The 27,891-nt window shown below is 36.8% G+C and overlaps 5 protein-coding genes across 8 annotated transcripts; 3 read left to right on the forward strand and 2 right to left on the reverse strand.

The window, feature by feature from the left end:
- The first annotated feature begins 953 nt into the window (after positions 1–953).
- Alas (5-aminolevulinate synthase) lies at positions 954–5,558 on the forward strand. Of its 3 annotated transcripts, XM_071770064.1 has the most exons (4): positions 959–1,353; positions 3,179–3,239; positions 3,751–5,033; positions 5,127–5,558. In XM_071770064.1, exons 1-4 carry the CDS (start codon positions 1,345–1,347, stop codon positions 5,367–5,369), a joined length of 1,596 nt encoding a protein of 531 aa, XP_071626165.1. In that variant the 5' UTR covers positions 959–1,344; the 3' UTR covers positions 5,370–5,558. The 3 variants fall into 3 exon arrangements, with proteins under 3 accessions (XP_071626166.1, XP_071626165.1, XP_071626164.1); XM_071770065.1 differs by lacking the exon at positions 3,179–3,239 and having other exon boundaries at positions 954–1,353; XM_071770063.1 differs by lacking the exon at positions 959–1,353 and having other exon boundaries at positions 2,971–3,239.
- A 411-nt stretch (positions 5,559–5,969) lies between these two features.
- On the forward strand, positions 5,970–9,745 carry LOC139808272 (beta-1,4-N-acetylgalactosaminyltransferase bre-4). The gene is made up of 2 exons (XM_071770066.1): positions 5,970–7,005; positions 7,076–9,745. The coding sequence occupies exons 1-2, from the start codon at positions 6,223–6,225 to the stop codon at positions 7,268–7,270; spliced, it is 978 nt and encodes a 325-aa protein (XP_071626167.1). The 5' UTR covers positions 5,970–6,222; the 3' UTR covers positions 7,271–9,745.
- Positions 9,746–10,007: 262 nt separating this feature from the next.
- On the reverse strand, positions 10,008–17,150 carry LOC139808269 (RNA-binding protein 5). Of its 2 annotated transcripts, none has more exons than XM_071770058.1 (8): positions 16,806–17,150; positions 15,292–15,900; positions 15,122–15,191; positions 13,805–13,878; positions 12,853–12,966; positions 12,005–12,755; positions 11,761–11,924; positions 10,008–11,673 (listed from the first exon to the last, which is right to left on the reverse strand). In XM_071770058.1, the coding sequence occupies exons 1-8, from the start codon at positions 17,136–17,138 to the stop codon at positions 10,675–10,677; spliced, it is 3,114 nt and encodes a 1,037-aa protein (XP_071626159.1). In that variant the 5' UTR covers positions 17,139–17,150; the 3' UTR covers positions 10,008–10,674. The 2 variants fall into 2 exon arrangements, with proteins under 2 accessions (XP_071626159.1, XP_071626160.1); XM_071770059.1 differs by lacking the exon at positions 16,806–17,150 and adding an exon at positions 16,610–16,741.
- Positions 17,151–17,982: 832 nt separating this feature from the next.
- On the forward strand, positions 17,983–21,136 carry Uqcr-c1 (Ubiquinol-cytochrome c reductase core protein 1). The gene is made up of 7 exons (XM_071769677.1): positions 17,983–18,139; positions 18,752–18,970; positions 19,202–19,587; positions 19,673–19,866; positions 19,952–20,121; positions 20,238–20,492; positions 20,742–21,136. Exons 1-7 carry the CDS (start codon positions 18,071–18,073, stop codon positions 20,880–20,882), a joined length of 1,434 nt encoding a protein of 477 aa, XP_071625778.1. The 5' UTR covers positions 17,983–18,070; the 3' UTR covers positions 20,883–21,136.
- Positions 21,137–22,162: 1,026 nt separating this feature from the next.
- Positions 22,163–24,795, reverse strand: Mob3 (MOB kinase activator 3). The gene is made up of 5 exons (XM_071769678.1): positions 24,358–24,795; positions 23,992–24,142; positions 23,548–23,775; positions 23,330–23,445; positions 22,163–23,249 (listed from the first exon to the last, which is right to left on the reverse strand). Exons 1-5 carry the CDS (start codon positions 24,400–24,402, stop codon positions 23,082–23,084), a joined length of 708 nt encoding a protein of 235 aa, XP_071625779.1. The 5' UTR covers positions 24,403–24,795; the 3' UTR covers positions 22,163–23,081.
- Between the last annotated feature and the right edge of the window lie 3,096 nt (positions 24,796–27,891).

Below are 27,891 nucleotides of genomic sequence, written 5' to 3' on the forward strand. Positions count from 1 at the left end.
AACAAAACGTTTCTATAATAGTTTTTTAAACGTTATTTTATCGGAAAAGAAACGTTCCATCGAACGTTTTTCGAATGGACATTTTTACTTATGAGAAACGTTTTTATGAGAAACGTTTCTAGAAATCGGTTATAAAACGTTTCGAAAAACGCTTATAAAACATTTCTGAAACGTGTATGTGCTACACCTGGGTTGTTTCTTTTTTTTTTAAAAGAATTTTTATCGGAGTTTTACTATGTATATTTGCAGTCAGAAACATAGGTTTTGTGTTTGTAGTTTATCTTCAATTTTGATGATACGTCAGTACTTATTACGTGATAGATAATCTCAATTCTCGCATCCGACATGGAATTCCCAGATTTAAGGGGAAAAATTACAAATGTATAAATTCTTAGAACGCTTTCGTATTTGTCGGAATTTCCTAATTCCTCACATGAATTGAACATTTTCTTATGATCTTTCTGAATATAAACATCACGACTTTATCGTAATTTTTATTTCCATCTGATTTCTCGCGTATATAATATGACGTTGCGAGCGGCGTACAGCTGCAGTAACATAAAACACATATAATAAGCTTTATTTTTTGTGCAATTTCGAAACTAGTTTTGAAGCACTTTGAGTTTTGCTACGCCAAATCGCTTGTAACGTCATTAAGACTATAATTTTAAATATATCTATATTTATATACAAAGTTTGTTTGTATATTGCACTCTAATGATTGGTGTATAATTTAGTGCAATTTGCGTTGAGTTAAATTCTCTTTTCCTTAGTCTTTCGCATGTCTAAAGCGATCGACTGAGTTACCAGGTTTGGAGAAACTAAATGTTGCAAAAAGAGAATTATTGGTGGAATAAAAAGCTCGAGTAAACGGCTTCTTCTAAAACAGCTAAAATAGTCAATCAAACGCCTCGAAATTGTTATAATCCGTGATAATGGCGATCCGCGATTGGACGCTCGGCGGCGCATGTTTAGCGACAATGACATTGCGAGAATGAAAAGAAGCGTAGCGCGGCGTTTTATCCGCTCACACACTCTCTCATAATATACCTTCGAACCGTTCAGAAAACTGCTGATTTGCAGTCGCAAAACTTCGGTCGTGTCGAAGCAGCCTCGTAGATGTAGATCGTGCGCTCGCTCGATTCTCCCCTTCTTTTTTACGTGCATATTTTTTACGTGGTTCGAAAATTGCTGCGGCGGCAATTTTTTGGAAAGCGAATCTTGAAAGAAGCTAAAGAGAGCAGCAGAAATTTGAAGAGATCCCGCCGACTCAAAATAAAATCGAAAGAATTGAAACGTCCGCCAATCGTCGACCCTGTTTACGAGTTTACCTTCCCGCCATCAATGAACATGGTGAGTGACGTCATCGATTTGAATTTCAAATTCTGGCGGCATTGTCATTATTATCGTTCGACAACTTGTGGCGACTTCGAATTACGATTAACTTAATTGATGATTAATATGATAGAATTATTAATATTATATTCCTATTTAATGTGAAAAGAATATGGAAGAAAGATTGGAAGCAACGAATCGTAGTTCGAAAGTTCACTTTACGCGATTATTGTCTATTTCTATAACAATATAGATCAAACTTACTTTTCATTCTTTTCTAATTCTTAGAATTGCTTAAAAGTAATTTTTAGAAGTAATTCTTAGAATTAGAAAAGAGTAAAAAGTAAGTTAAATCGAGATAAAAGTTAATCTGCATTGATATTATAGAAATAAACGTCTATTCGTTAAATTAATTTCCGATTAAGTTAATCGACGAAAAGAAAATATTCTCTCGAAATTTTTTACGTTTAGAAAATTCTATTCGCACGACACACGCGCTGTTCTTTTTTTCAAGTCAACGTGAACTATTGTGAATGCGACGCCGTCCGTCGGAATAAATTATGTAAATAGCTTTGAACAGAGAATAATGCACGTAGATTCAATCGTCAAGAGCACGATAAGAGATTATTATAATAAGTTTTTAATAGGTCGCATTAAATATTCGACCGTGCACACTATACTGTGTCACTTCATTCCATAAGCCGTGATCAAACTATGGATTGGGATTGAGATTGGATTGAAATTTAATCAATCAGAATAAAGAAAACTAACTTCAAGTTTAGTAAACTTTGCTCTAATTGGTCAAATTTCAATCCAATCTCAATCCCAATCCGTAGTCTGATCACGGCTTAAAGATATGCGGGAAAGTTCAAGGTTGCAAGAAACGATAGCGTTGCAAAAAACGAAAGCTATCTTTTTCCTTTATGATAAGCTTCTAATTGACAAATACATCACATTTATGTGATGTATTTATTGACATGTTGCATAAATGTCGTTTTAAAGATATTTAACGATATACAGCGAAATATTAAGTAATTTGCATAGTTAAATAAAAAAGAATTTACAGAAAACAATTTCAATACGTTAATTATAATACATAACTAAAATAATGACGTATTCAACGCTAAAAAGAATTAGCTAAAAGTTTTTAATCGCATCTATACATGATTTATTTATCCACCGTCATGTTAGATTTAATATTAACGTCAAGTGACATTTGAATTTCATTCAACGTTCAAGTGTCATCCTAATTTCGCATTCATGCAGTATCGTACATAATATTCAGCCAACAGGTGAAGGAAACGAGTCATTAATGCAAATTTCGAGACGATGATTTAACAATCCGCGCCAAGAAAGATAATCCATCAATTTCTTATAGATTTTGCGCTACGTGCAAAAAATAATAAATTATAATGATATAAAATTAATTATGCCCAGCGTCACAATAATTCACGTCGGTTGTCCCGAAAGCGAGAGTATAAACGGTGAACGCGTTGTAATAGGCACGAGCGACACTAGTTCTACCTTTTACGACACTCAATTTTTTTTTCTAATTAATTTCATTTTGAAACGGGGCCGGAACGAGGCCTCGCCTCGGTCGTGGTAGTTTCTCCCGTCGAGTCGATTCGACGTTTTCACCAACGCTAGTATGTATGATACGGCCGCATGCGTCGTGTGCGTCAGTAGTGGGTTCGTTGCCGAGCCGAGCGGTCATGAGGAGTTGGGGTTCTCTCGCATAATCAGTCGGACTTTCCTCGTTTGGCCATCCCGTCGCGTTTCCTCTTGGCGTGTTTCTCCGCACCGAGGTGGACTTTCAGTCTCAGCGTTACGTTTCCGCTTTCAGCTGATCCGACAGTACGCCCGACGCGGTGCCAGCGCTCGTCGTCCCGTTAACGCTGCAAAAGGTAATGCATCCGCTATCTAAAGATATACAGACAGGTGTGTGCTGCGTCACTGTTCTGTCACTTTCTCCTTTTCCCTCGTCCCGTCTTGCACGTGTCGAGATGATTGCGATTCCGTTTCCTCCCCTCCCCCTTACCTTTTTGCTTCCGCGAGGCTCGGAGTCGAAGATGACAGGTCGTTATCTAATGTCATCGTTCCCCTCTCCCTGCTCGTTTCCTCGCACGCGAATTATGCAATTCTCAGGAGATTGGACGTTCGTGCGATTATTGGATTGAGATCATTTCCAGATTGCACACTGTCATGCTACCGTCAGTTTTTTCTTTTCAAGTATTATCTCGTGTTCAATATCACCTGTAGATTTATATAATTTGTGAACATATGCCCCAATATTCTTTTCACTTAGCATTATTTAAATGTAGAATATCGTTGAAGTATTTTTAGAACATTACGACACATTTACCGATTTTTTTTTCATTTTGGCAATTTGATATTTATAAACCAATGTATTTTCAGATCTTCTGAAAACAATGCCGTGCCCTTTCTTGACTCGTCTGTCCGCAAACTACGTTCGCAATTACGGAACGTCCCTGATAATGAATTACCGGCAGCTCTGCCCAGTAATGTCAAGATTGTTCAGTACGATGACGGAGTCGGAAGAGTCTCAGCCGATTCCCGAGCCTATACAGAATCAGTGTCCCTTCTTGTCCAGAGAGCGGGACGCCGTCAAGAAAGCCAGTCCAGCGATGGAGGAAGATGTTATCAATCTAGGTGAACAGAAGGAAGAGGGGGCGCAGTTCCCTTATGAGGAATTCTTCCACGAGCAAATTATGCGTAAGAAGAAGGATCATTCGTACCGGGTGTTCAAGAAGGTGAATCGTCTGGCTGAAAACTTTCCGGTAGCCATGGAATACTCATGGGGCGAGAAACCGATAACCGTATGGTGCTCCAATGATTATCTAGGAATGTCGCGTCATCCCGCGGTGATCAGCGCGGTCCGAGAAGCGTTGGATAAGTTTGGCGCTGGTGCCGGGGGTACGAGAAACATCTCGGGCAACTCCATGGGTCATGAGAAGTTGGAGAAGCGGCTGGCGCAGCTGCACGATAAGGAAGCCGGTTTGCTCTTCACCTCCTGCTTCGTTGCCAATGACTCTACTCTGTTTACGCTAGCCAGAATTCTGCCAGGTTGCCACGTGTTCTCCGACGCCGGGAATCACGCCTCCATGATACAGGGGATAAGAAACAGCGGCGTGCCGAAGCACATATTCCGGCACAACGACGTGGAGCATCTGGAGGAGCTCCTGTCGAAGGTGGACAGAAGCGTGCCAAAAATCGTGGCGTTCGAGACGGTGCATTCTATGACCGGCGATATCTGCCCGTTGAAGGAGTTGTGCGACGTCGCGCACAAGTACGGGGCGATAACATTCGTCGACGAGGTCCACGCGGTCGGTCTGTACGGCTACACCGGCGCCGGTATCGGCGAAAGAGATTGGGTGCTTGATAAAATGGATATTATATCCGGCACCTTGGGAAAGGCCTTTGGCAACGTGGGCGGCTACATCGTTGGTTCCGCGAGGCTGATTGATATGATAAGAAGTTACGCGGCCGGCTTTATTTTTACCACTTCGCTACCGCCCACCGTGCTATACGGAGCCTTGACTTCCGTCGAGATTTTGGCATCGGACGAGGGCAGGTCATTGAGGACGAATCACCAGAAAAATGTGGCCTATATGAAGTCTATTCTTACTGCCGCCGGTCTTCCGTTAGAACCGTCGCCTTCTCATATAATTCCAATAAAGGTGAGCTGCAACCAAATGGTTTAATTAATCATTCATCGTAATTGAACAACAATTGTTAATATAAAATGATATTATGTTCTTTTTTTGTTTTAGATAGGAGATCCATTGGTGTGTAGCCAGATAGCGGACCATTTATTAAGAGACAAAGGGCACTATGTGCAAGCTATAAATTACCCTACGGTTCCAAAGGGCGAAGAGAAATTAAGACTAGCTCCAACACCGAAACACACTCGGGATATGATGGATAAATTTATGCGAGACACGTTGAATGTTTTTCATCAACTGAATATATCCACCAAACCGAACGATGCGCCGCGTGCTATCCTGGTTCATTGACGAATGTATATATAATACAGATGATTATATCGTACAAACGGAGTCTATCAATGTATAGAGTATTTATTTATCTAGCCTGGTTCGCACATCAGTTGTGTTTCAGCAACATGTGCAATTATCAGTATATAAATTCCTGCTATATCAAGGTTAACAATTAACAGAGGTTTAAATAAAGTGTTAACTGATAAATTGCATGTATCCTTCATGTGTATCATCCTTCCCTCCTTATTATTAGTATTTCAAAGCTATGTACAATCTGTGATAAAAGCGAACAGCTATAATTCAATATGTATGACCACAAAAAATAATTACAATTATTTTTTTATTAAAAACTACCACACTTTATCTTGGAAATTTATTTTTACCGTAATTGCAATTAATAAAAAAGTATTAATTGCGTGTAGTAACTTTAAGAAGTATAGACCTAACCTGCAATACAATTTGTGAATCTTCATCATTTCATCATCAGTATCGTGCTCGTCGCCCATTATCAAGTATTATTGAAAAAAATGAAAATTCTTAATTAAAAAATTTAAATTATAAATTATTTATAAATTACCTTACACATCTTGCTCGATTATCCGCGCACGCGCACTCGCGCGTCATCCGCTCGTCTGTCGTCTGCAACTGTCAGGACTGTCAGCTCCGCTCCAGGTACACTTTTGGGAAAGATGCGGCTTTTGCTTTGCTCTTTTAATAGCGCCGTCGGTCGGTAGACACGGTGCACGGTGTACGAAAATGTCCGCGCGAACATCAGAAAGCACGGCGCGGATCTAACTCGCGGCCCGTCTCCGTGAATCACTCCCTTCGACTGGTATGTTTATTGGCGGTCGACCGCATAGGTTATAGCAGGATGAAGAACTTCGTCAGTATCTTGAAAATCATCTTCCTGAATCACGCGCGCGGACTGTCCTACACGGTGACGATGACGCTCCTGTTGGTCTACTGTCTTCATCCGGCGCGATTCGCCTCTCACTACGCCTACATCAAGACTGAGAATATCTACTACGAGATGGAGAGATCGTACCCGCCGCGGGACAATTCCTGCGTGATCCCCGTCAGCGGGTCCTCCCAGCTGCTCTATCCGGAGGAGCATCCCCGGGAGGATCCGGTGGTGATGGCACGTCGACTTGGCATCCTACCGGGCGGCCAGTGGAAGCCCCTCAATTGCCATCCTCTCTTCAACGTGGCCATCATCCTGCCGTACCGCAACCGGCAGACTCAGCTTGCCATCTTCATGAATTACATACATCCGTTTCTGCAGTCGCAGAACCTGGACTACCGGATATTTGTGATCGAGCAGAGCCCGATGCGCGAGTTCAATCGTGCCAAGCTCTTCAACGTCGGCTACGCCGAGGCAACCAAGATCAACGATTTCCACTGTTTCATTTTCCAAGACATAGACCTGATACCGCAGAATCCCGACAATATCTACGCGTGCACCAAAATGCCCAGGCATATGAGCTCCAGTGTAAATACCTTTCGATATAATCTACCTTACACCGGCCTGTTTGGAGGCGCGATAGCGTTGACGAGGAAACAGTTTGAAAGAGTAAACGGATTTTCCAATGTTTTCTACGGTTGGGGCGGAGAGGACGATGACTTCTACAGTCGTTTACAGTCCAGGGGCTTTCAGGTTTGATCAATATAAATCGGTATCAATGTGACATGTATCTATTAGATACTTAAATAGTTTTATTCCACAGATAACGCGTTTCGGGCCTAATGTGGCGCAGTATTATATGCTGACGCATAAGAAGGAACCTCCCAGTACTACGAGATTTGCAAATTTGGAGACTGGTGCTCGAAGATATGACACTGATGGTCTTAGCAATCTAGAATACAGAGTACTAAATCATCAATTGCGACCATTGTACTCTTGGATTTTAGCTGACGTGTAATTTACAAGTTTTTTATCTAATATTAGCACTTATATCTAATTTACAAGTTTTTTATCTAATATTAGCATTTATATCTTTTTTTTAAATTGACGCTAATCAGATAAGTTGTTGTAGTAAATTATATATTTTTTAGAAGAATTAAAAAAATTTTATCTTACACAAAGTATATTAGAAATTCAACGAATAAATGTAATTGTTTTAGCATGCTGTGATAGAGCACTATAATTAAGTCTTGCAAGGATATTTTTTTAACGATTGAACAAATATTTCACTTCTGTGTGTTAAGAGTGTGAACAATTAAGCTTACAACAAATATTTCCTAGTATGTGAATTTAATAATGTTTTTTCGATAGCACTCGTAACAGTGAGATGTGACAACGGTAATAATAATTTATCAACAGGTTGTACAAAGATATAAAAGATAATATTAGAGTCCGACCGAAACAATCTTTTTTAATTTCGGTCAAAACCGAATACGAATATTCGGTTATGTGTCGGCCGAAACCAAAAACCGAAACTTTTCATGGAAATCTTAGAAAGGCTATATGCGCATATATATTAATATACTTTTTATTTATAAATATCAATTTAAATCAAAAGTCAATTTAAAATAATAACACTTGTAAGTGTAAAGGCCCCCGCACAATGAAAAATATAACGAACAAAGAACAGATATTAGCGATTAGAACTAAGGACTCAAAAATAAAATTGGATGCACAATGAAAAACACAGGCAATAGATTTTTAACCTATCGGAAGCCGTGTATCAATGCTACACCAGCTTTATTCCTGATTCTTTAGCTAGATTCCTAATCGCTAAAATTTATTGTTTCTTGTTCCTTATATTTTTCATTGTGCGGGAGCCTTAATTATTAAAATAATTACACTTATTATCACAATCTGTATGCTATATACTATCTGTATTATCATATTACTTGAATAGGAACAAAATTTCTAAACGTGAAATAAAAATATTTTTTAAAGTCTTTGAAAAATCTATAGAAAATAAACAGTTTTGGTTACGTCGCTGAAACTTTCTTTGAATTTTGACCGAAATCAAAACCGAATTTTCGGTCGAGATAATATGTAATAACATATAGTTATGTTATTGATAAGAGTTGAAGACTGTAATCATCAGATACTTTCTTATTTTATTTCATTAAAATAAGAGCAATACCATTTAGATATGTAATATTCAACTACACTATCGTTAAATTATTTAATTTCATATTTTTGTGATATTTATCATGTAAAAAAAGCTGCTATTTAATGGTACAAATCTATTTCACATACATAGAAAGTATATTAATCTTTGGTCAATGATACTTACCTGATACCCAAAGAGATTCTGGTCCTTTTATGTTATAAATTATAATAGAGTGCAGTGTTCTTCTACTGACTGTTACTAGATACTTTAGATATAAAATATTTTTTTTGTTACAAAATAAGATTTGATGTACTATTACATAAATATTCAAACGTGAATGAATCAGAGATTCTCTAACATTGCTCAGTCTAATGCTTGATATTAATTACATATCTGATTTCTTATAAATTATGAATAAACATAGTTTAGAAGTATACAATACTTCATTTTTTTTTGTATCTTTGAATGTAACGAAAAATGATAGTGACAGAACAATACTAATAATTTAAGTATATCGTTATAATGTGATGAGGTATTGTAAAACAATAAAACTAAGTTTATTAACTGATAAAGAGAACATGATAATGGAAAGTGTTGGATTGTAGAAAAATAAGTAAAATTATATATACATACCACTTTGTGAATATTTAAAATAATGCCTATCATTCAAGAAATATATTTAAAAAATGTAATACAAAATTTTTAATGTTTCAAGTGTGAAGGAAACAAAACTTGAAGTGTTTTAGCAATTAAACTTTTTTAATTTTGGAGATATATTATTATCTATCATAAGCAAATCTCTATTTCTATTTATATACATGATGTCTGGTAATAATCGCTGGATCTCTTCAAAAATCATACAACACGCTTATCGTGATGTATATTTATATTTTTAGATATTTCTTTTAAACTGTTAAATTAAATTTATACTTTTTGTAATTTTTGATCAAAAAATTTAATCAAGCATTTTTTACTTCTTATTGTCAATATCGTATTTCTCGATCATAAGAAAATTATTGGAACACGAACAAGAGTTTTAGAATTCTGGTCAAATAAGACAAATAAGTTTATAAAGTTTAATCTATTACAAAAAAAAAATCACATGTTCTCAATATGTATATTAGTAATAACGCATGTACATTCATTAATTTTCCGTCTATTATTTAATACATGAATCTTGCACGATGACGTCGATGACTTTAGAAAAATAAAAGTAAATTACAAAAACAATGTTAGAAATGTATACAGTGATAAATATAATGCATTACCTCCAAAAACTGTAATAAAAAAGAAAAATAAATGTATATATGTGTGTACGAGAATAACCAAGATGCTAAATATCTTTAATATATCCAGTTTAATTAGATTAAATGAATACGAAATTCTAGACTTCGATGATATAATAAATATAAGATGCGCCAATACATATGAAGATAAACATATTGAATTGCGTAAACAACAGATCACACAATCTTTTTAACAAAAACATCATAAAACTGACTTCACTGTTAATGATATTTTCGTGAAGCAAGACACTTTGCAGACTGTACTAAGAAAAATTACTACAGATATTTTGCATAATGTAATAATGTTCATAGTTCATAGTGATATTTATTTTTAATACAACTTTATATAACTTGTTAAATCATAAAACATTTTCACGTTCCAAATAATTTAACTTGCTAAATACAACTCAAGAATCATTTTTAACAAGATTATATTTGTTTGCCAAGAATTTTTTACTACTATTCAATTATGTATAATTTATTCGTGGGCAAATATTATTGCATTGCACAATGATGTCAATGATATAATAATCATATTTTGACAGAGTGATTCTGTGCGGAAAATGCATCCTCGAAAAAACCAGAAATATAATCTGATTAGTTTTTAGTTTGCGAGTAACATTGATGTTATATAAATAAAATGGCGCGTATGTGTGTATGTGTATACCTTGACAATATATTGTATTTCAGTGTACCGTATATATTACAGAAAAAAAGAAGAAATTTATTATAGATATAGAACATCATTAAAGCACACGAGGACGGGACTTTGCACAAGGATGTATAAAATGCGTATTGCATGGCGAATGCAACAGTCCCCGAGAATTGACTATCACTGTGCAGTTATAAGTAAATTGCTATTACAATATTCGAATGATAACAATACGAGCGTGTAATTATGTGTCTATGGAAAATGGAGTACAAGAACTTGTGTGTGTATATATAAAATCTATTTTAACCATATCCTACGTATTACGTGTCAGACAATTCTTGGTATCGCGCGTACATCATCTTCTTCACGCAGTCCTTGTAGGTGTCGCCCGGTAACGCACTGTACGACGAAGTCTTCGCTCCTAAGCCAGCTGTAGGGACGCGTCTCTCGGCTTCGATAATACTAGTTCTACCTTGATTCGATTTTCCTAATCCCATTCCCTCGCTCCAACCCATTTTTTGCAGTAATTTATTGCCGACATTATCGGATCCAATACCGGCTCGTGTAGGTTCCTCATAAGATACTGACATGTCCTCCACTCTCGTCTTCAAGTATTTCTCTTTCAATTTGTTGGGCTGCGGTGGTTCAGGTTCACCGTACTTGGCCCTCCTTTCCTTGGCGCGGTCTCTGTATTTATTGTTCCTCTGTTGCGGATCATTGGGATCCAGACCGCGTACTTGGTACCAGTTTTCCAGGTTTTGTTTGTGAAGATCGGACAACTGTTGATGACGGAGTAACGCCTCCTTGCTTGGGAACTGTCGTTTGCAAAGTAAGCATGCCAGCTTACTCCAATCCGTGTGTTGTTTCTCTTCCTGTTGCACGTCTTCTATCTCCTCCTCTGTATCGCTACCGCCTCCGTAAGCAGCTACCAATCCATTACCGCTTTGATCTTCATCCTCGTGATAAGGATTCGCGATAGTTTTCTTCTCCAGGATAGCATATCCCGCGTCCGCCGCGCCACTTCCGATACCTTGATTGCCATCCATACCGGCAAACTCAGAGTTCCAATTACTCTTGGCGTTCTCTTTCTTCTGATTCAAAGTCTTTGCCCAACGTTCCATGTCTTTCGCTATTTTCTTCGCTACTTTCACTTTGTCCTGTTTGCTGTCTTTCTTCTTACTTTCGTCCTCCTTTAACGCCTCCTGAGCCGCATTAGCGGCCGACAAAGCAGCTTGATTGCTGATCGTGCTCGCGGAATCTGTACTGCTTGCTGTCGCTGTTATCGTGTTTGTAGCTCCCTGTGTCGTACTTGCAGTAGACTATAAACAAGAAATATGAAAACATTTCTAGTAATATCTTTAAACAAATTAACATGCTATCCTTTCATAAGATTCAATTTCAATTACCTTAGCTGGTTGATAAGAGAATGATTCGGCGTCCCAATAAAGAAACTGTTGCGTATGACTGTTATAATAATATTGTGAGTTTGGGTCGTAATATAATCCCGTGCTAGGATCATAATAGTAGCCAGATGATTCGTCATAATGATAAGTGCTAACGTCCGGTACAGCTGCAGAAATAATAAATATAAGATAATTTTAAAGATCCAATTTAAAATGAATTTAAAAAGTGTATCCTATAGAAACTTACAGTATACTTTCCCATCGCTGGAGTGTGCGGGAACCCTTCCACTGGCTAATGCCGTACTGGTGGGTGCTGTAGGGGTCGGCCGTCCCTTCACTTCGTCGGTTTCACTTCCTAGCTTTCTAGATGCCTGCAATTGTTGTATAGCGGACTGCGCTACCGCCGCGGCCGCGTTAACTCGGTCTGTTTGATTCAAGGACGGCAATGTGATCGCCGAACCCTGCATTATTTGATTTTGATAGTACTGCGTGTAATACTGAAGATAATGGGCCTTTTGTGCAGGCGTTTTGGCATACAAGTTGGCACTGTATTCAGCCAATTGAGCTACGTCGTCCAAGGTGTACCTCTGTGGCTGAGTGTCGTTCGACTTCCACGCATTCGTATTATTAATTTGATGAAGTTTACAGTACGTTATCTCCACTTTCCTGCCGTCGACCACCAGTCCTTGTTTTGTGAGCGCGGTATGCAAGTACATGGCATCTACTACATTGCCCATCTCCAGATAGCACACTCCTCTGGATGTATTTGTGAGAGAATCGCGACCGATGCGAATACTACGTATCGGCATCGACGACAGATTCTTCATCGCTTGTAGAACCGAATCCTCAGTCGTTAACACATCCAATCCCCGTAAAAGTACGGTGTTCGTGGGATGCGGGCTGATTTCGTCGCTACCTTCCCCGCCCTCCTCGCTTTCCGCTCGCGAGGCGGAACACTTGAAGCAAGTCTCACGTCGTTTGAAATTGTGTGCCCCACACTATGGAACATGGAACAAATGTAACAGTGGTGAATTATTCATGAACGTGATATATAGTCTATGAAAGAGCAAAGACCCATTTACTCATGGTACGCACCTTAACACAGTGCCAATCCTGCGTGTTTTTCGCCGGCGGTTTATCCACATGGCACTCTTTCGGTATACTGTACTGCATCAGTGCGCGATATTGATCCTGCAGCATCAGCACTCCCTGAAACAGAGAATTTCAGTGTTATCCCGTCCAACGTCTTCCTAAGGCCTCTTGTTTATCCCGTAAACTTTCTTCTTGGTTGACGAAATTATAGTTTTCTACTTCATAGCTTTCTGTCTCGAACAAACAGCGAACAAAGCCTCGTGGGCCTATTAACGTGGGCCATTCCACACCGCTTGCAGACCGACTTGTTCATGCGCGACTTTATGTGGACAATCGTAATTTAAACTTCCGTAAGAAAGTGCAGGCAAGAAACACGAGAATTGCTCGCGCGTATGAATTTTTATGCGAATAAAAAATTCTTTCGTGCATAATCTCCGTAGAGACTTTGAACGTCGTAAGTCGTAAGTGATTGCATCAAGAACTAAGCGAAACGGAAGAAGCAAAGACACAAGTATAAAGGTATAAAAGCGGATTACACGGATAGCAAAAATTGTCGTTCGGAATGATTGTCGTGCCAAATAGAAAATACGTGAATCAAAATGATATATAAGACGACTGGAATGACCCTCCTCCGATCCTCATTGTTAGTTCACGAATTTTTATGATAGATAAAAGCAGACGGCAGACGCGACGCGGCGGCGGAATCTCAGTCAATCGCAAGACTTAAGCCGATATTGCGCGAATATTGCGAGCGAATTAAGAAAAGTCTGCAAAATATGTGGGGATTCCTAGATAAATAATTAGATACGGTAGATTGAAATAGTTTTTTATAGGTGCACAGCCGTGGCCACGGGGAGGGCCAGAGGGCTGCGTTACCGTGCCTTGCCGCCACGGGGCAGTCGGTGGCACGCGTGCGACAACGCATCTTGGGTATCTGGACCAAACTTCTTTCTACCTGTTTCATCTCCATCCATCGTGCGGCCTCCTGAGTCGCGTTAAACTCGACGAATGCGAAACCTCGCGAAGCACCTATACAGAGCAAATACACACATATCCAGAGTTAATCCACGTTTGTGCCTGGGTTTCTCTACTCTGAGAGGGCAGGCAATCACAGCACCGACCATTGACTGACTGAGTTTCAAACGAAGTGTCTCTTCGCTTCGTCGCTTGCATTCATTTTCCATTTACCTAAATTTCAGCAGAACGAATTCCGTGCGAGAGACCGCAGTTCACCGATATACGTGATCGGGATACGTATATAATTTAACGTTTAAAGTTACAGAATTTTTGTTTCTCTCAAACGCCGAGATAAAAATTTTTTTTTCAGTCTTCTTTTACCCTTTTACCACGTAAACTTTTATACCACGGATGAGAACGACGTAGAGACTTTTGCAAATAAAAAGACGCCGGCAACAAAAACCGATCCCGGACACATGTTAATCGTGTATATACTGTTTATAATCTATAGTCAAGCTTATAGATTACTAAGAAAGACATCGTTTTAATAATTTACAATATTATTTTATTTTCACTTGAAATATGAATCTTTAAAAGTGAGACAGTAAGGAAAATTCAAGTATAAATATCTTTAATTAGTAAAAATCAATAGATATATTCTCAATATATCCATTTTAAAGCATTTATCTTTCAATTTTCCTTGAAACTTCATATTACAAAAGAAACAAAAGAATAGTGGTTATTACTAAAATAATGTCTTCATATGTAACAAGAGTATCCTAACTGAAGAATTGTTATATGCTCCTATAATTATAAATATAAGTTATATTATCTTACTTGAAATAAGTCAAGAATCATTAAAAAACGCGAGCTTTTTTTGTAGATAATTGTGTTAAAAAAATTTAATAAAGCTTTTATTGAGCAGTTTTATGTAATCTTGACAAGTAACTTAATGTCCTCTTTCAAAAACCCTCTCCTATATTTTTCTATACTTACCTTTTACCAAGAATATATAATAATCAACAGCCAAACCAATAATATTTCGAAGAATATGTATGGTTGGTATCAAGAAATATATAATAAAAATTATTGAAAAATTCTAAATAAGTAGTAATTTGTAAGAAATTCTTGTAAACTTCATACACGATACGGTTTTTGTCCCGTTTTTATGCAATTTAAATCGGTAAACGCTAATGGTTGTATAAGCCTAACGATACGCAACAATATTACAAGTAACAATTCAGTTGAGCTCAGTATGTATACGATAATTACATTATAAGGATGTTAAGATTTTTAAACACAGTGTAATAGTTACCTGTATCTTTTTTTCGAATCAGCCTGATGTCCTTAGGCATGAGACCACAGTTGAGAATGTCTTGCCGCACCTGTGATACACACATCATGATAATAATAGTGATGCCACGCTCGATAATGCTGGCTCACGATGTGGCCACTATATGTTAGGCCACAAAGTTGACAACCTACGTCATTTTCAGTAATATGCTGAGCGAGCCCACGTATCATTATGGTGTTGTTGGGCGATTGTGATTTGTAGTGGATCCCTTCCATGGACGAGCCATAGGCACGACCATGGTCATGCTCAAAGTCCAAACTTTCTCGACTATGATCGTCGTCGCGATCGCGATCCCGATCCTCCCGTTTCCCCCTACGGTCCCTATCTCTATCCCGATCCCTGTCGCGTCTGGAACGGTCTCTCTCTCTGTCCCTGTCTCTATCCCTATCCCTATCTCTTTCTACAGAGTCTCTATCTCTTTGTCTCCCATAACGATCCTCGCGATCCCTATAGCTGCGATCACGATCGTCTCTGCTACGATCTCTCCTATCCCTCGAACGATCCCTTTCGCGGTCTCTGTCTCTTCCACGGTGATTTCTGTAATCCGGACTACGACGGTCCCTATCACGGTGATCAACATCACGGTGATCAACATCCGGATATTCCGGCGACCTGTTGTTTCCATAATCACTGCGGTAGTCATAGTCAGAATTGTGACTTCTTCTTTCTGGCCCATAGCCAGGCTCCCAAGGGTCGATGTTATTATTGCTGTACATGTCGTTTGCACATTTATTCAATTTCTGGAAGAAAAAACAAAATAATTATTTTCTCATATCTTTAATTAAGAACATTTTAGTTTTATATACATGTATATAACTGTACGACATATATTCCAAACAAAGTGACAAAATAATAGTTGATAGTTTTATTTAACAAGACTGGAAATATTTAAAACATTAATTCCAATGTCATTTCTTTCTTTTTGTAAGTATATGTACAAATATGTATTCCAGTATACTGGGGTACATGTAAGAAGGTAAATATAAGTTATGTATTTAATATTTTATTCTTCTGACATTTTTATGTTGTATTGTTGACAAAAGTATTATATACTCGAGATATCCTGAGTTCATATATAAAATTAAAATTTAATCATGCATTCTTTAATCAATTCGAAGAAAATAAAAATGTACTTTAGTTTCCAAAGTAATATTTGAAAACAGAGATACGTAACAGTGACAAAAATAATAAAAATATACCATATTATATACATTAACTTAAATAAGAAACTATAAAAACTATCACAATATTCCAATACGTTATTAAGACACGGATATCTCTAAATGTCCTTTCAAAGGCTTCAAAAATTAAAATTAAAATTAAAATTCTTCGTCTAAAAATCGTGACTGCTTAAAGATATTTCAAAAAAAGAAAAAAAGTAGAAATCGATTCAATGCAGCAGCTTTTTATATGCATCTCGACAGTGACGCGTTTTACGCCAAATGATACTCCGGAACAAGCAGCAACGACCACTACGACCAGACGAAGAGCGGACTGTCGGGCGTCCCGAGTCCCGAATGCGACGCGTCCGCCAAACGCTTCGGATAAAAACACGCGGCTCGAACCGGATATCTCGGCGAAGCCACGACGCGGAGTCTCTGTCGCGAGCGTCAGGGTATTCGTAGCGTCGATGAACAAATCTTACCCGCTGCAACGATTCCTCGTCCCCCGCGTGCAACAAACTTAGCTCCGGATCGATGATGACAGGCAACTCTGCGACGCTCGCTGCTCGCTGTTTCACGGCGAACCGCAAACGGAAAATTAACGTGATGCGCAGACAATGGCGTTGCCGAGTCCCTCGTTCGATCCGCAAAATATGGCGAAGACGAGCCGAGCGAAACTCATTACGTGTACCTCGAGCTTCGATTGTAAGAATTGTGTAGAACTGCGAGTCACCTGGAGAGCTGGAGATCCGTTCTGGGCAACGGAAGTGCGTAGTTTCTCTAGACGGATCGTCTATTGGCTCTTTCGCAGTCATCGCAGCCAATCATTTTTCGTTAAGTTTTGCCACCCCAAGAAAAGCGGAAGGCTAATTAGCCGCCGTGCGGATCCTCCAAAATTATTTACAATTAGAGCAAAATATTTAAATATAAAACACGTTGTTTCTAATTTAATCTTTTTTTTTTCATGACAAACAATAAATATATGAATAATTCTACTTACTTTAATGCAAGTTTTTAAATTAGTTTTCATATAGGCTGCGGTCCACTTGACGCTACAAATGCTTCGAAGCATTCCTCTTCTCTTTTCTTTCAATGAAGAAAGAAGGAGAAAAAGAACGCTCCAAAGAATTTGTAGCGTCAAGTGGACCGCAGCCATAAATGTATATAATATTTTGTTATAATAGAAAGAATTGTGTGATAATTTTAATTGCTTGATAAAGTTAATTGCAGCTTTAATAAATAAAACTTTTGAAATTGCAACGCTCTCAGTTGTGATTTGTACAACTTCTTAATTTTTAAATTATTAATTTATAATTTTCAGAGGATTAAATTTTCGCAGCTTGAACCATCAGACTTAAAATTTTAAATTTTTATATTCGTGAAATTTTTATCAATGTCCTTATTTAATTACATTTTTTTGCTACTTTATTTATTATTAAAAATTTATTAAATATCAATATTTTTTAAATATTTTTTCTATTTACGTATACATATGCATGAGCGAATTATGACATAACTACGAGTACTGGTTGTGATGTTATAAATATTATTTAACATTCATGTTCGAATACGCACATGTGGTGCAACTTTGCATCATTTGTGATGTCTGTGTACGCAACTTCAGGGTAATACAACGCCATCTCACAGCATATTTTACATCGATTCTTCGCTGTGTTCTCCATCGACTTCCATCGTGTTTCATTTCACCGCGACAGTAATCGTCAGTTTCACTCGATAAATCGGAAAAATGGCCACCCGTCTGCTAAAAATTAGCAGCGCCCTGCGCACATATTCTAATAAAACCAGCCTCGTAAAGGTAAAACCGATTACATTTCACGATGTGCAGTCATCGTATCGTAATAGCGGTTTTTAGCTTCACAGTCGATCCATTCATAGTTGCGCACGAGCTAACCTAAAGATATGTCTCCTTCGTAGCCTCCCCTTACGTAATAAAAAAAATAATAATTTTAGGATGTACAATGTGCAAAAATTATCTAAACGATTATTTTACGTTATTTTGTTGTCAGATTCAATAAAATTTGAAATGCATTCGAATACATATCTATATACCTTACTTGGTCAATATTTTTTTTGACAGATGTGTGATGTGTGATTTGATGTATGTGATTCCTCATAAACAAGAACATTTAGTAGTACACATATATACCTTGTCATTAATTAATTAGGAATATTAATGTAACAAATGGCATTTATTGAAATTTAAGATTCATGTCTTATGCCATATAAAGTTTTATTTAGTAAAATGTTAGATGTATTCAGATGTTTCGTAGAAATGTTATGTATTAAAAGATATTTAGATTTATTAATAAAAGATTTATAATTTTGTTATAGTAAATTAAATGTGTATAAATTATTGTATATTTTTAGTGGGAGGTATATATTACTTGAGCTTTTTTAATGCATTCAGGTATCAAAACAATGGCAGTCAACCGCCGCTTCCTTGAAAGAAACACTTATCAATCAACCAGCTACCAGAGTTACAACTTTGGATAGTGGAATGAGAGTTGCCAGCGAAGATAGTGGAGCTGCAACAGCTACTGTCGGTCTTTGGATAGACTCAGGCAGTCGATATGAAACAGATGACAACAATGGTGTTGCTCATTTCATGGAGCATATGGCTTTTAAGGTAAACTAAATAGCGTCACTAATGAGGAATAATAATTAGTTGGGTTAGTGATTTTTGGTATAGTTCTTCAAGTTCCGTGCAGTAATTTGCTTGTAATCACGTTGGAGCAAATTAAATTTTGAGACAATAAAACTATAATATATGATTCTATAAGTTGCATAATTTTATGTTTAGCCTTTTAAATAAGTCATTGTCATATCTTCTACTGATATTAGAATCTTTTGTTTATAGGGAACCGCTAAACGATCTCAAACTGATTTGGAATTAGAAATAGAGAATATGGGAGCACATCTGAATGCTTACACAAGTCGAGAACAAACAGTGTTTTATGCAAAATGCTTGTCGCAAGATGTACCGAAAGCTATTGAGATTCTAAGTGATATTATAAAAAATTCAAAGCTGGGCGAAAATGAGATTGAAAGAGAACGTGGTGTTATCTTACGCGAAATGCAGGAAGTTGAAACGAATTTGCAAGAAGTTGTATTTGATCACTTGCATGCTGCTGCGTATCAAGGTACATCCTTAGGACGAACGATACTGGGGCCTACTAAAAATATCAAAAGTATCTCGCGAGACGATCTTGTTCAGTATGTGAAAAATCATTATGGACCGTCCAGGTAAGATTCTTGTCGATTGGTCATTACTTTATGTAGCTATAATCTACTATCAGTGATCGAAAAGTGCAAATATCAATTTCTTTAGATTCGTATTGGCTGGTGCTGGTGGTGTAGATCACAATCAGTTAATCGAACTTGCTGATAAGCATTTCGGCAAAATGACAGGACCGGAATATGATGCCATTCCGGACTACGTTAAATCTTGTCGCTATACGGGCTCCGAAATAAGAGTACGTGACGATTCGATTCCTCTCGCCCATATTGCGATTGCTATCGAAGGTATTATAAATTAATGTTCTAGAATTGTTCTAGATGAATTGATTGTAACGTTTTATAAAATAATCAATAAATATTTTGGTTATAGGTGCTGGATGGCCTGAGGCAGACAACATTCCTCTGATGGTCGCAAATACCCTCATAGGAGGATGGGATCGTAGTCAAGGAGGAGGCGTAAATAACGCAAGCAGTTTAGCTAAAGCTTGTGCAGAACAAGGATTATGCCATAGCTACCAGAGTTTCAATACATGTTACAAAGTATGTATTAAATAAATGTTGCTGATTTACGTGTGAAAACATGGTTATAACAATTAATGCGCGTATCGAATCGATTCGAAAAAAAATAATAAATATATCATTTTTTAATTTTTTAGGATACAGGACTTTGGGGTATATACTTTGTTTGTGATCCTATGCAGTGTGACGATATGACAGCGCATATTCAACATGAATGGATGAAACTGTGCACATCGGTTACTGAGAAAGATGTGGCACGTGCAAAGAATATTCTTAAAACCAACATGTTCTTACAGTTGGACGGGACTACTGCCGTTTGTGAGGATATTGGCCGTCAAATGTTATGTTATAATCGCCGTGTTCCACTCCATGAGCTCGAGATGAGGATAGATGTATGTAGTTTCTGTTATATGGATTAAAACACTGTTATACAAGAGTCTTAATATTATAAGGAAATTTTCTCTAATTAACGTTTATATCTTTCTATGTATGTATGTATATAAGATGCATCAAAGCATAAATATTCAATACAAAAAGAGTAAACATCCAACAGGATTTATTGTATTAAAATTTTATTTGTTTAAGAAGATATTTAGAAAATATATTAATAAGTAATTATATATGTAATTTTTATTTTTCAGAGCGTAACTGCTGAAACTATTCAAAATGTTGGTATGAAATACATTTTCGATCACTGTCCAGTGATCGCGGCAGTTGGTCCGGTTGAAAATTTACCGGATTACAATAATATTCGTGGAAGTATGTATTGGCTCAGGGTGTAACCATCTTCAAGCATCAGTTATTAATAAATTTTAGCATATTAATTAGAAATAAAATAGAACTACGATACGCATATGTCTGCTCCACTTCTGATAAAATATCCGTACAAATTGATAATACTAATAAATTCGATTTCTAATAACAATTATAAAAATGGTGTCTTTGTCTATATGAGATTGTAGTTTTATTTTGCCAAACATTTACCAAATGTTCATCGATGTATATTGTCTGGCGAAAATAAACACAGTTGAAAATATGTTTTAGATAGTTCCCCAATATTATATAATTTAAGAAATAAATATTAATGCAAGCTTGTAGAATTGTCCTCAAATTTATTCTATAATATTAGAATGTATATCTTATCGCTAAATTAATTTTTTTATATATATTTAGAATATTATGAATTCGTGTCTATAAAACTGTAAAATAATATAAAAAGAAAATGAATATTCCAAAACAAATGCACGATTATAAAAGATGATAGCAACAAGATAAAAATAATTTCTATACAAAAGAAATTTTTATTTGATTTATCAAAATGGCATGTATAAGCAATAAATAGATAAATAGATAATATATTTTTATTTACATAGTACACATACAATTTCTGATGTCATGAATTCTAGAAATAGATACAAAGGAAGCAGGAATATTTCAATAGCTATTTGTACTTCTCTAGACTGTAATTTACAGAAAAATACATGACTATTTATTGTACTATATGAACTGTACTATGATAATTCTAAATATGTTTAAAATAAAATTTAAACCTTAAGTACAGACATATAAATTTCAATAAAATAATTAAACGTGCTTTGTAATTACATCATTAATCGATAAATATTATTTACTTGCTTAAGAAATACAGAAATGAAAATAGGATATGATCGATATTACCATATTAAAAAGCAAAGTAGAATATAAATAGGTATGATAGAATTTGAGGGATTACATGTCTGTACTGGAGAATTGAATCGTAAAATTACGTAATTTATATTTATCTATTAATGTATAATATAAAATAATTAATGACAATTTATTACCAGCGTAATACTCTTTGGCATAAATGAGATTGTGCAAATCTGAAATTGACCTCCTTTTCTTTACCTATATATATATATAGATTATAAAAAGATACAAAATGTTTTGTTTCGTTAATTCTATATTATATTAATTAAAGTTTTGTCAGCTCAAACATTAAGTGATGAATTGTTAAATAAATAAGCTAATAAAATAAAAATGTTGGAGTTAAAATGTAGATATATTTTAGTGTAGAAAGAGAAATGGGTATAGAAATATGTATTTCCTGCATATATTTACAAAAATTTGTGACAATGTTTGTTTGCCTTATATTCTTCGAATATCCATTCTTGCACACATTATTCTTTTAATTTTATTACCTTATTATTATTATGTATGTTGCGCGGATCTAAATAAGCTTTATATTTCAAGGGGAATAAATGTTCGAACTACTAATTGTTAATTACAAATTTTCTATCATTTTGTAATCATGAAATTTTTGCACATTTCTTGCATAATTAATATTTATAGTATCATATTTCACAAAGAAGGTAAATGTCTTTTCATACATCTGATAAATTCAAATAAGATCTATATAGAAAATAAAAAATACGAAAATTACTTAATTAATTTTTAGAAAAGTAGACAATGTTATATACAATTATCTAATACAATGTCTTACAACGCGAGAAAGATACTCAACTAAAGAACTAGAAGAAATAAAATATTTGAGATTCAACGAAACATTTCCAATCTAAATGTAAAATGTTTATCATAACAAAGAAATTTGAGATTCAACTTTTGTATTACAATGCCTTAACTAGTATGTAGATATAAATATTGAGTATATATCAATTGTTATATTAATTTTTGAAATAATTAGGCAAAATATATAATAACAGCTTATTAAAAATTGCACCCATGACTATACTTTAAGCATTCTAATGTAAATTTACATTAGAATAAAAATTTTGTAAAAATAAAATACATCGTATTAGTAACTTTTCTCTCTTGGTGAAAGAGAACTAATTAAATGGTATATAATTAGTAATATGTCACAAACTATATTCTATTCACATATGAAATGAGCCTAAAGTTTTCTCCTCTTTGTCTGTCTGGAAGTTCTGTTATTTTACAATAAATTGTAATTATTAGTTTTATCAAATATGGCTACGAAATAACTATCTGCCTTGATTGCTCGATGGTGCTGTGCTTTGAGTAGGAGAAATACTATCCTTACAAACTTTAGCAGTCATTTCGGCTAACGGTTCTAATTCCTTAGGATTAATTAAATCAAATTCTGTCACAAAATAGTAAAAATGCTTGTAACATGTATTCACGTGCGCTTCCTAAAATAATAATAACGTACTCATTCAAAGATCTCTGTAATGTAGTAAAATATTAAAAGTACTCCAGTTGATATACTTACTGCTCCTATTGCTACAATGCGATCAAAATGATGGATGTACACATGAACGAAAACTCGAAAGAGGCGGGTCAAGATTTTTCTACACAATGGTATAAATGTTTTGGGAAATGGCACATCTGTAATAAAATAATTTATGATTAAATCTTGATATAAAATAAGATAACTCTATATTAGAGTAATCTTATAAAACATTTGTCATTATAAAATAGATGTCGAACCTGTTGACACTGGAAAAACTGTCTCGTTATTTATTTGAGCTTCAATCCAATCCATGAGAAGAGCAACGTATTGTGGCGCTGGTAACGCTGTTGGCTTTTTATATTTTTCACCGTCTGCCCACAAATATTCAAAACGTGCTCCACCGCTCATTGCTGGACAAGACGCTGAATCGCAGTACTCGGATACAGTACCATATATAAGATTTATTCTATTGAAAAAATCCACAACTAAAAAAAAAAAAGAAAAATATATATTATTATTGTATTCTTTTCAGTATTCTCTTCATGTAAACAAGATATTCATTTATAAAATGAGATAAGATTGAAATATTTAGGATATTTTTCTCAAGGTAGGATCAAGAAAATATCAAAATATTTTTAACGAAACTTTTACATAATTTTAAACTTTTATATTGCTAAATTGCTATTAAATATTTTACGTACCGTGAACGGCAATCCAGTCATTCATATCTTCTCCGGGAGGTAATTTGACGACAGATCTCAGATTGATCCCAGAATTAAGAGACGCTTGAGCTTGCTTGTATAAAGAGTAACGCAATGTTCCGTGAGCAAACTTCTTCTTCGGCCTAAACGTCTGTAATTGCAATACATATGATAATATGCAAACGCATTTCTTTAACAATTGTAAAATACAAGAATACAAATTAATTTTCACAATATGTTACGCTATGTATATTGTATATTTGAACAACATTAGACAACATTAGATAACAATTACGGAAAAAGCGAGTTATTGTAGATTTTAAACAAAAATTAATTCTAGGTTAGTCGCCACAAATCCATCTTTACCTTGCCTTTCTGGAAGAATTCTATAAATCCGCTTAATGTGGTCATCGTGCACGCGAAGGTTTACTATTATTCTCAGTTATATATTCTCGCCAGAAATTCGAGAGAAGAAACACACTTTGCCTACGCGCAGCTCCGAATTTTCATCTTAGAGATCACGCTATGTTCACCGGCATTTTAAGGGAAAAGCACAGGCGAGCTGCGACAAAATACTCGTTTTAATTGTGTCCCCGGACACTTTTTGTTTCAATACACTCCAAATGCGTTGAACGCGATGCTCTCGATCGGAATGGTCCGAATGGTCGGATGTGTCCTGGAACGTTCTTATGACCCGTGACGGCTGAGCTGTGACCAGAATCACCAAATATGACAGATCGCACTGATCACAGTATTCGCAGTTTGCGATTCGTAAATTGTGATGATGCATTCGTATAGCATCGACAAGGTACTATTGAAGAGTTGAAGCCGATCGATCTTACGTGAAAATTCGCGTAATGCTAGGTCTACGTAATGCTAGGTCTACAATAATGCGAGTCGTAAAGTCGTGAGTCGTAAGAATTGACCAATCACAGTCGATTATTCTCCTCAAATTCTATTGTGATTGGTCAATTCTTACGACTTACGACTTTACGACTCGCATTGTAGACCTAGCATTACAATTATACAATTATAAATTTTGTGATTTATTATTATACGGATGTTTCGCAGATGCATATGCATATATCTAGACGACATAATAATATACAAATTTTTCGTTTAAATTTTGCTATATTTATCTACATTTGATTTTCTTTGATTTTTCCATGCGGATGATGAGATTATTCTCCTTGAGCTCGAAGAATAATCGAGTGTGATTGGTCTATTTTCTTACGGCCTTACGATTATGACTAAAACTTTGTTACGTGCAATGGCCTTTAACAAAATGCAATTTTATCAGTCTTTAATATTGCGTCAATAGCAATTACTTTAGCAGTTATTTTAACGAGTTTATAGAATGAGGTCTGTTCTATTTCGAGTTTAGAATATTCAGCAATTTTGGGGTCAGCACATTTTGGAACGCAGCCAATGGGCGCGTTCAGCAGACCAAGCCGCTGAGTAGCAGTCGAACGTGCACTGGCTCTTACTTTTAGAACCAACCATACGCAACGCAGAGTGTTGATAAGACGAACTCAACAGTTGTATCTGCTGAACGCGGCCATTGTCGGTGCTTCTCAGTTTTCCGCGGGCGCAGAAATTCATTCGCGGTTGCTTGACTTCGGTAACGCAGCTGGTTAGTGGTTTTCGAATATTCTCGCGCGCGCTCGTCGGTTTGAATCTCGACGTTATCCCCGTTCCCGCGCGATATATGCCGCGACTTACATCGTAAGTACTTGACGTCGCGAGAGTCATGAGAGTACCGGCGGTAAGAGTATTTTGAAGAAGGCATTATTGCTCTTGGAATTCTTGGATCGCAGCGCGATATGCGTGTATTGTCCTCGCGACGGTTGCTCCTGGCGAGAGCGGCCAGTGAAGTTGGCCGCGTGATTTACGAAATTTGCTCTCCGCCATGTTAGCGTCCACTTGCCGGACGTTACGGGTGTCGATCGGATCGTATAGCTTTGTCCGTAGCTTCTCCGTCGTAAATTCTTCCGTCGCCGTGTAATAAAAGTACGCGCCGCGTCGCGAGATTAATACCGGGAGTGCCGTATAAAGTGTCGAAAGTATCGCGCAATCATAATGATATCATCGATTTTCGCGCGTGAACATCGCCGCGTCGCGCGTCGCCGTCGTGAGTGAATGCGTAGACGGAGTAGACGGACTACGGAGATGCGACAACGGGTCAACGGAGAACGGGAGGACGATCGAGGAGAGGAGGAGGAGGCCTGGGAGGCATCGGGCGACGGCGGAGCGACCGTGGGGTGAGTAATTCTTATTCGTTTATTATTTTGCTGTCTTATGGCGGATTTCGAGACACTTTCAAAGTTTAACTCCAGCGCAATATTTCGCTGGAATTCGATCTTCGGCATATGCGAAGAGAGAAGCGATAATTACGTCGTGAATGTCGCGTCTTTCTTATTTGCATGGTCGTGATGTATATTATTTGCACGATTTTTCGCGAATTAATTACGCGAATGAGCTAATGCGGAAATACGCAGTCGTGCGGCGGCCGCGATTGTTTCTTGCGTCAGCATTTTAAAATTAAACTTTTGTTAAAATGACATTTTATATAAAAATTTAACGGGCGCGATATTTATTTATTTCAAATATCGATTATCTTGCTAATATTGATTAATGTAAAAATATTTTTATGTTACAGATCAACGCAGGGTAATTTACAACTCCGTTGTTGCGCATCGGCCGGTTATTGTTTTATTTCAATGGATTTGTAAAATTAAACATGTCACTCGATTTATTTTACAAAGTTCGCTCGTATCTTTTGTTCGTGTTCTGAAAACGGCGGCAAACGACTTTATTCTGAAGCCGCGCGACACGACGCGATATGCGAGTCAAATTGACGATTGAGAAAACCGAGACTAATCATCCAAATTCCAAAAGAATGTAATCTAAACTCTAAAGCACAGTATAAGTACATACAGTAGGGAAACTGAACTTTTCTAGTGGTCGTCCTATTGATAGTCCCTACTGTATGTAATGTATTTATACTGTTACTACGTTTACGCGGGCGTTACTTCTGCAGTAACTTACGATAATTTTTTCGCGTAAACGGGATTTTGTAGTAACTTGCGATAATTTACTCTGCGTAAACGAGTGAATTATCGTAAGTTACAACAGAAGTAACGCTCGCGTAAACGTAGTATGTGTCTAAAGTCAGTATTATCGAAAGCGATATATCTCGGTATTCATTTAAATTCCGCGCCGTATGCCGAAAGCAGTTTGAATGGGACCGCGACGCGCGGCGCGCGGCGGCCGGTGCGCGCGTGCGCGGCGCTCGTGGCGGCCGCGGCTCTCGGTAACATGAGTAGTGGGGATGTAGTGGGGGTAGGGTACGGCGCTCGTTCGTTGTGCGCAGTCAGTGGAGTCAGCCTATCTCCATTACATCCCTGCTGCTCGGAGTCGCCGCAGCGCCGCGACTCCATTTCGTCATCGTCGTTCTCGGAGTAATACATGTATTGTCCGGCGGTTCAGATTACTGTGATATGTGCGGATATGTGTGATATACATATGTGATACCGAATGTTCATTTAATGCATGTGCTTCGCGGAATTTGTACGGTATCCGAGATATATCACGCATTCGATAACAGTGACGTTCTTCGATAATATTACATTCTTTCGGACAATTTCGCTTTTCTTAACCGTCAACTTGACTCGCGTCGTGTCGTGCACGACTTCAGCATGAACTTGCCGTCGTTTTCTTCGGAACACGGATAAAAGAATTACGAGCGGAGTAAATCGAGTAACGCCGCGACGCCGACGTTAAATGTTCAACGAGCGATCACAGTCTCTATTAACGTACGTTTAATCTCGCGTTTAATCATGTCTTGATATTGTGAGAGACAGACACGAATGTGATTGTTCATTAATCGATGATTTAATT

Source organism: Temnothorax longispinosus, chromosome 2 (genome assembly GCF_030848805.1).
Source record: "Temnothorax longispinosus isolate EJ_2023e chromosome 2, Tlon_JGU_v1, whole genome shotgun sequence".
In the NCBI taxonomy this organism is placed as follows: domain Eukaryota; kingdom Metazoa; phylum Arthropoda; class Insecta; order Hymenoptera; family Formicidae; genus Temnothorax; species Temnothorax longispinosus.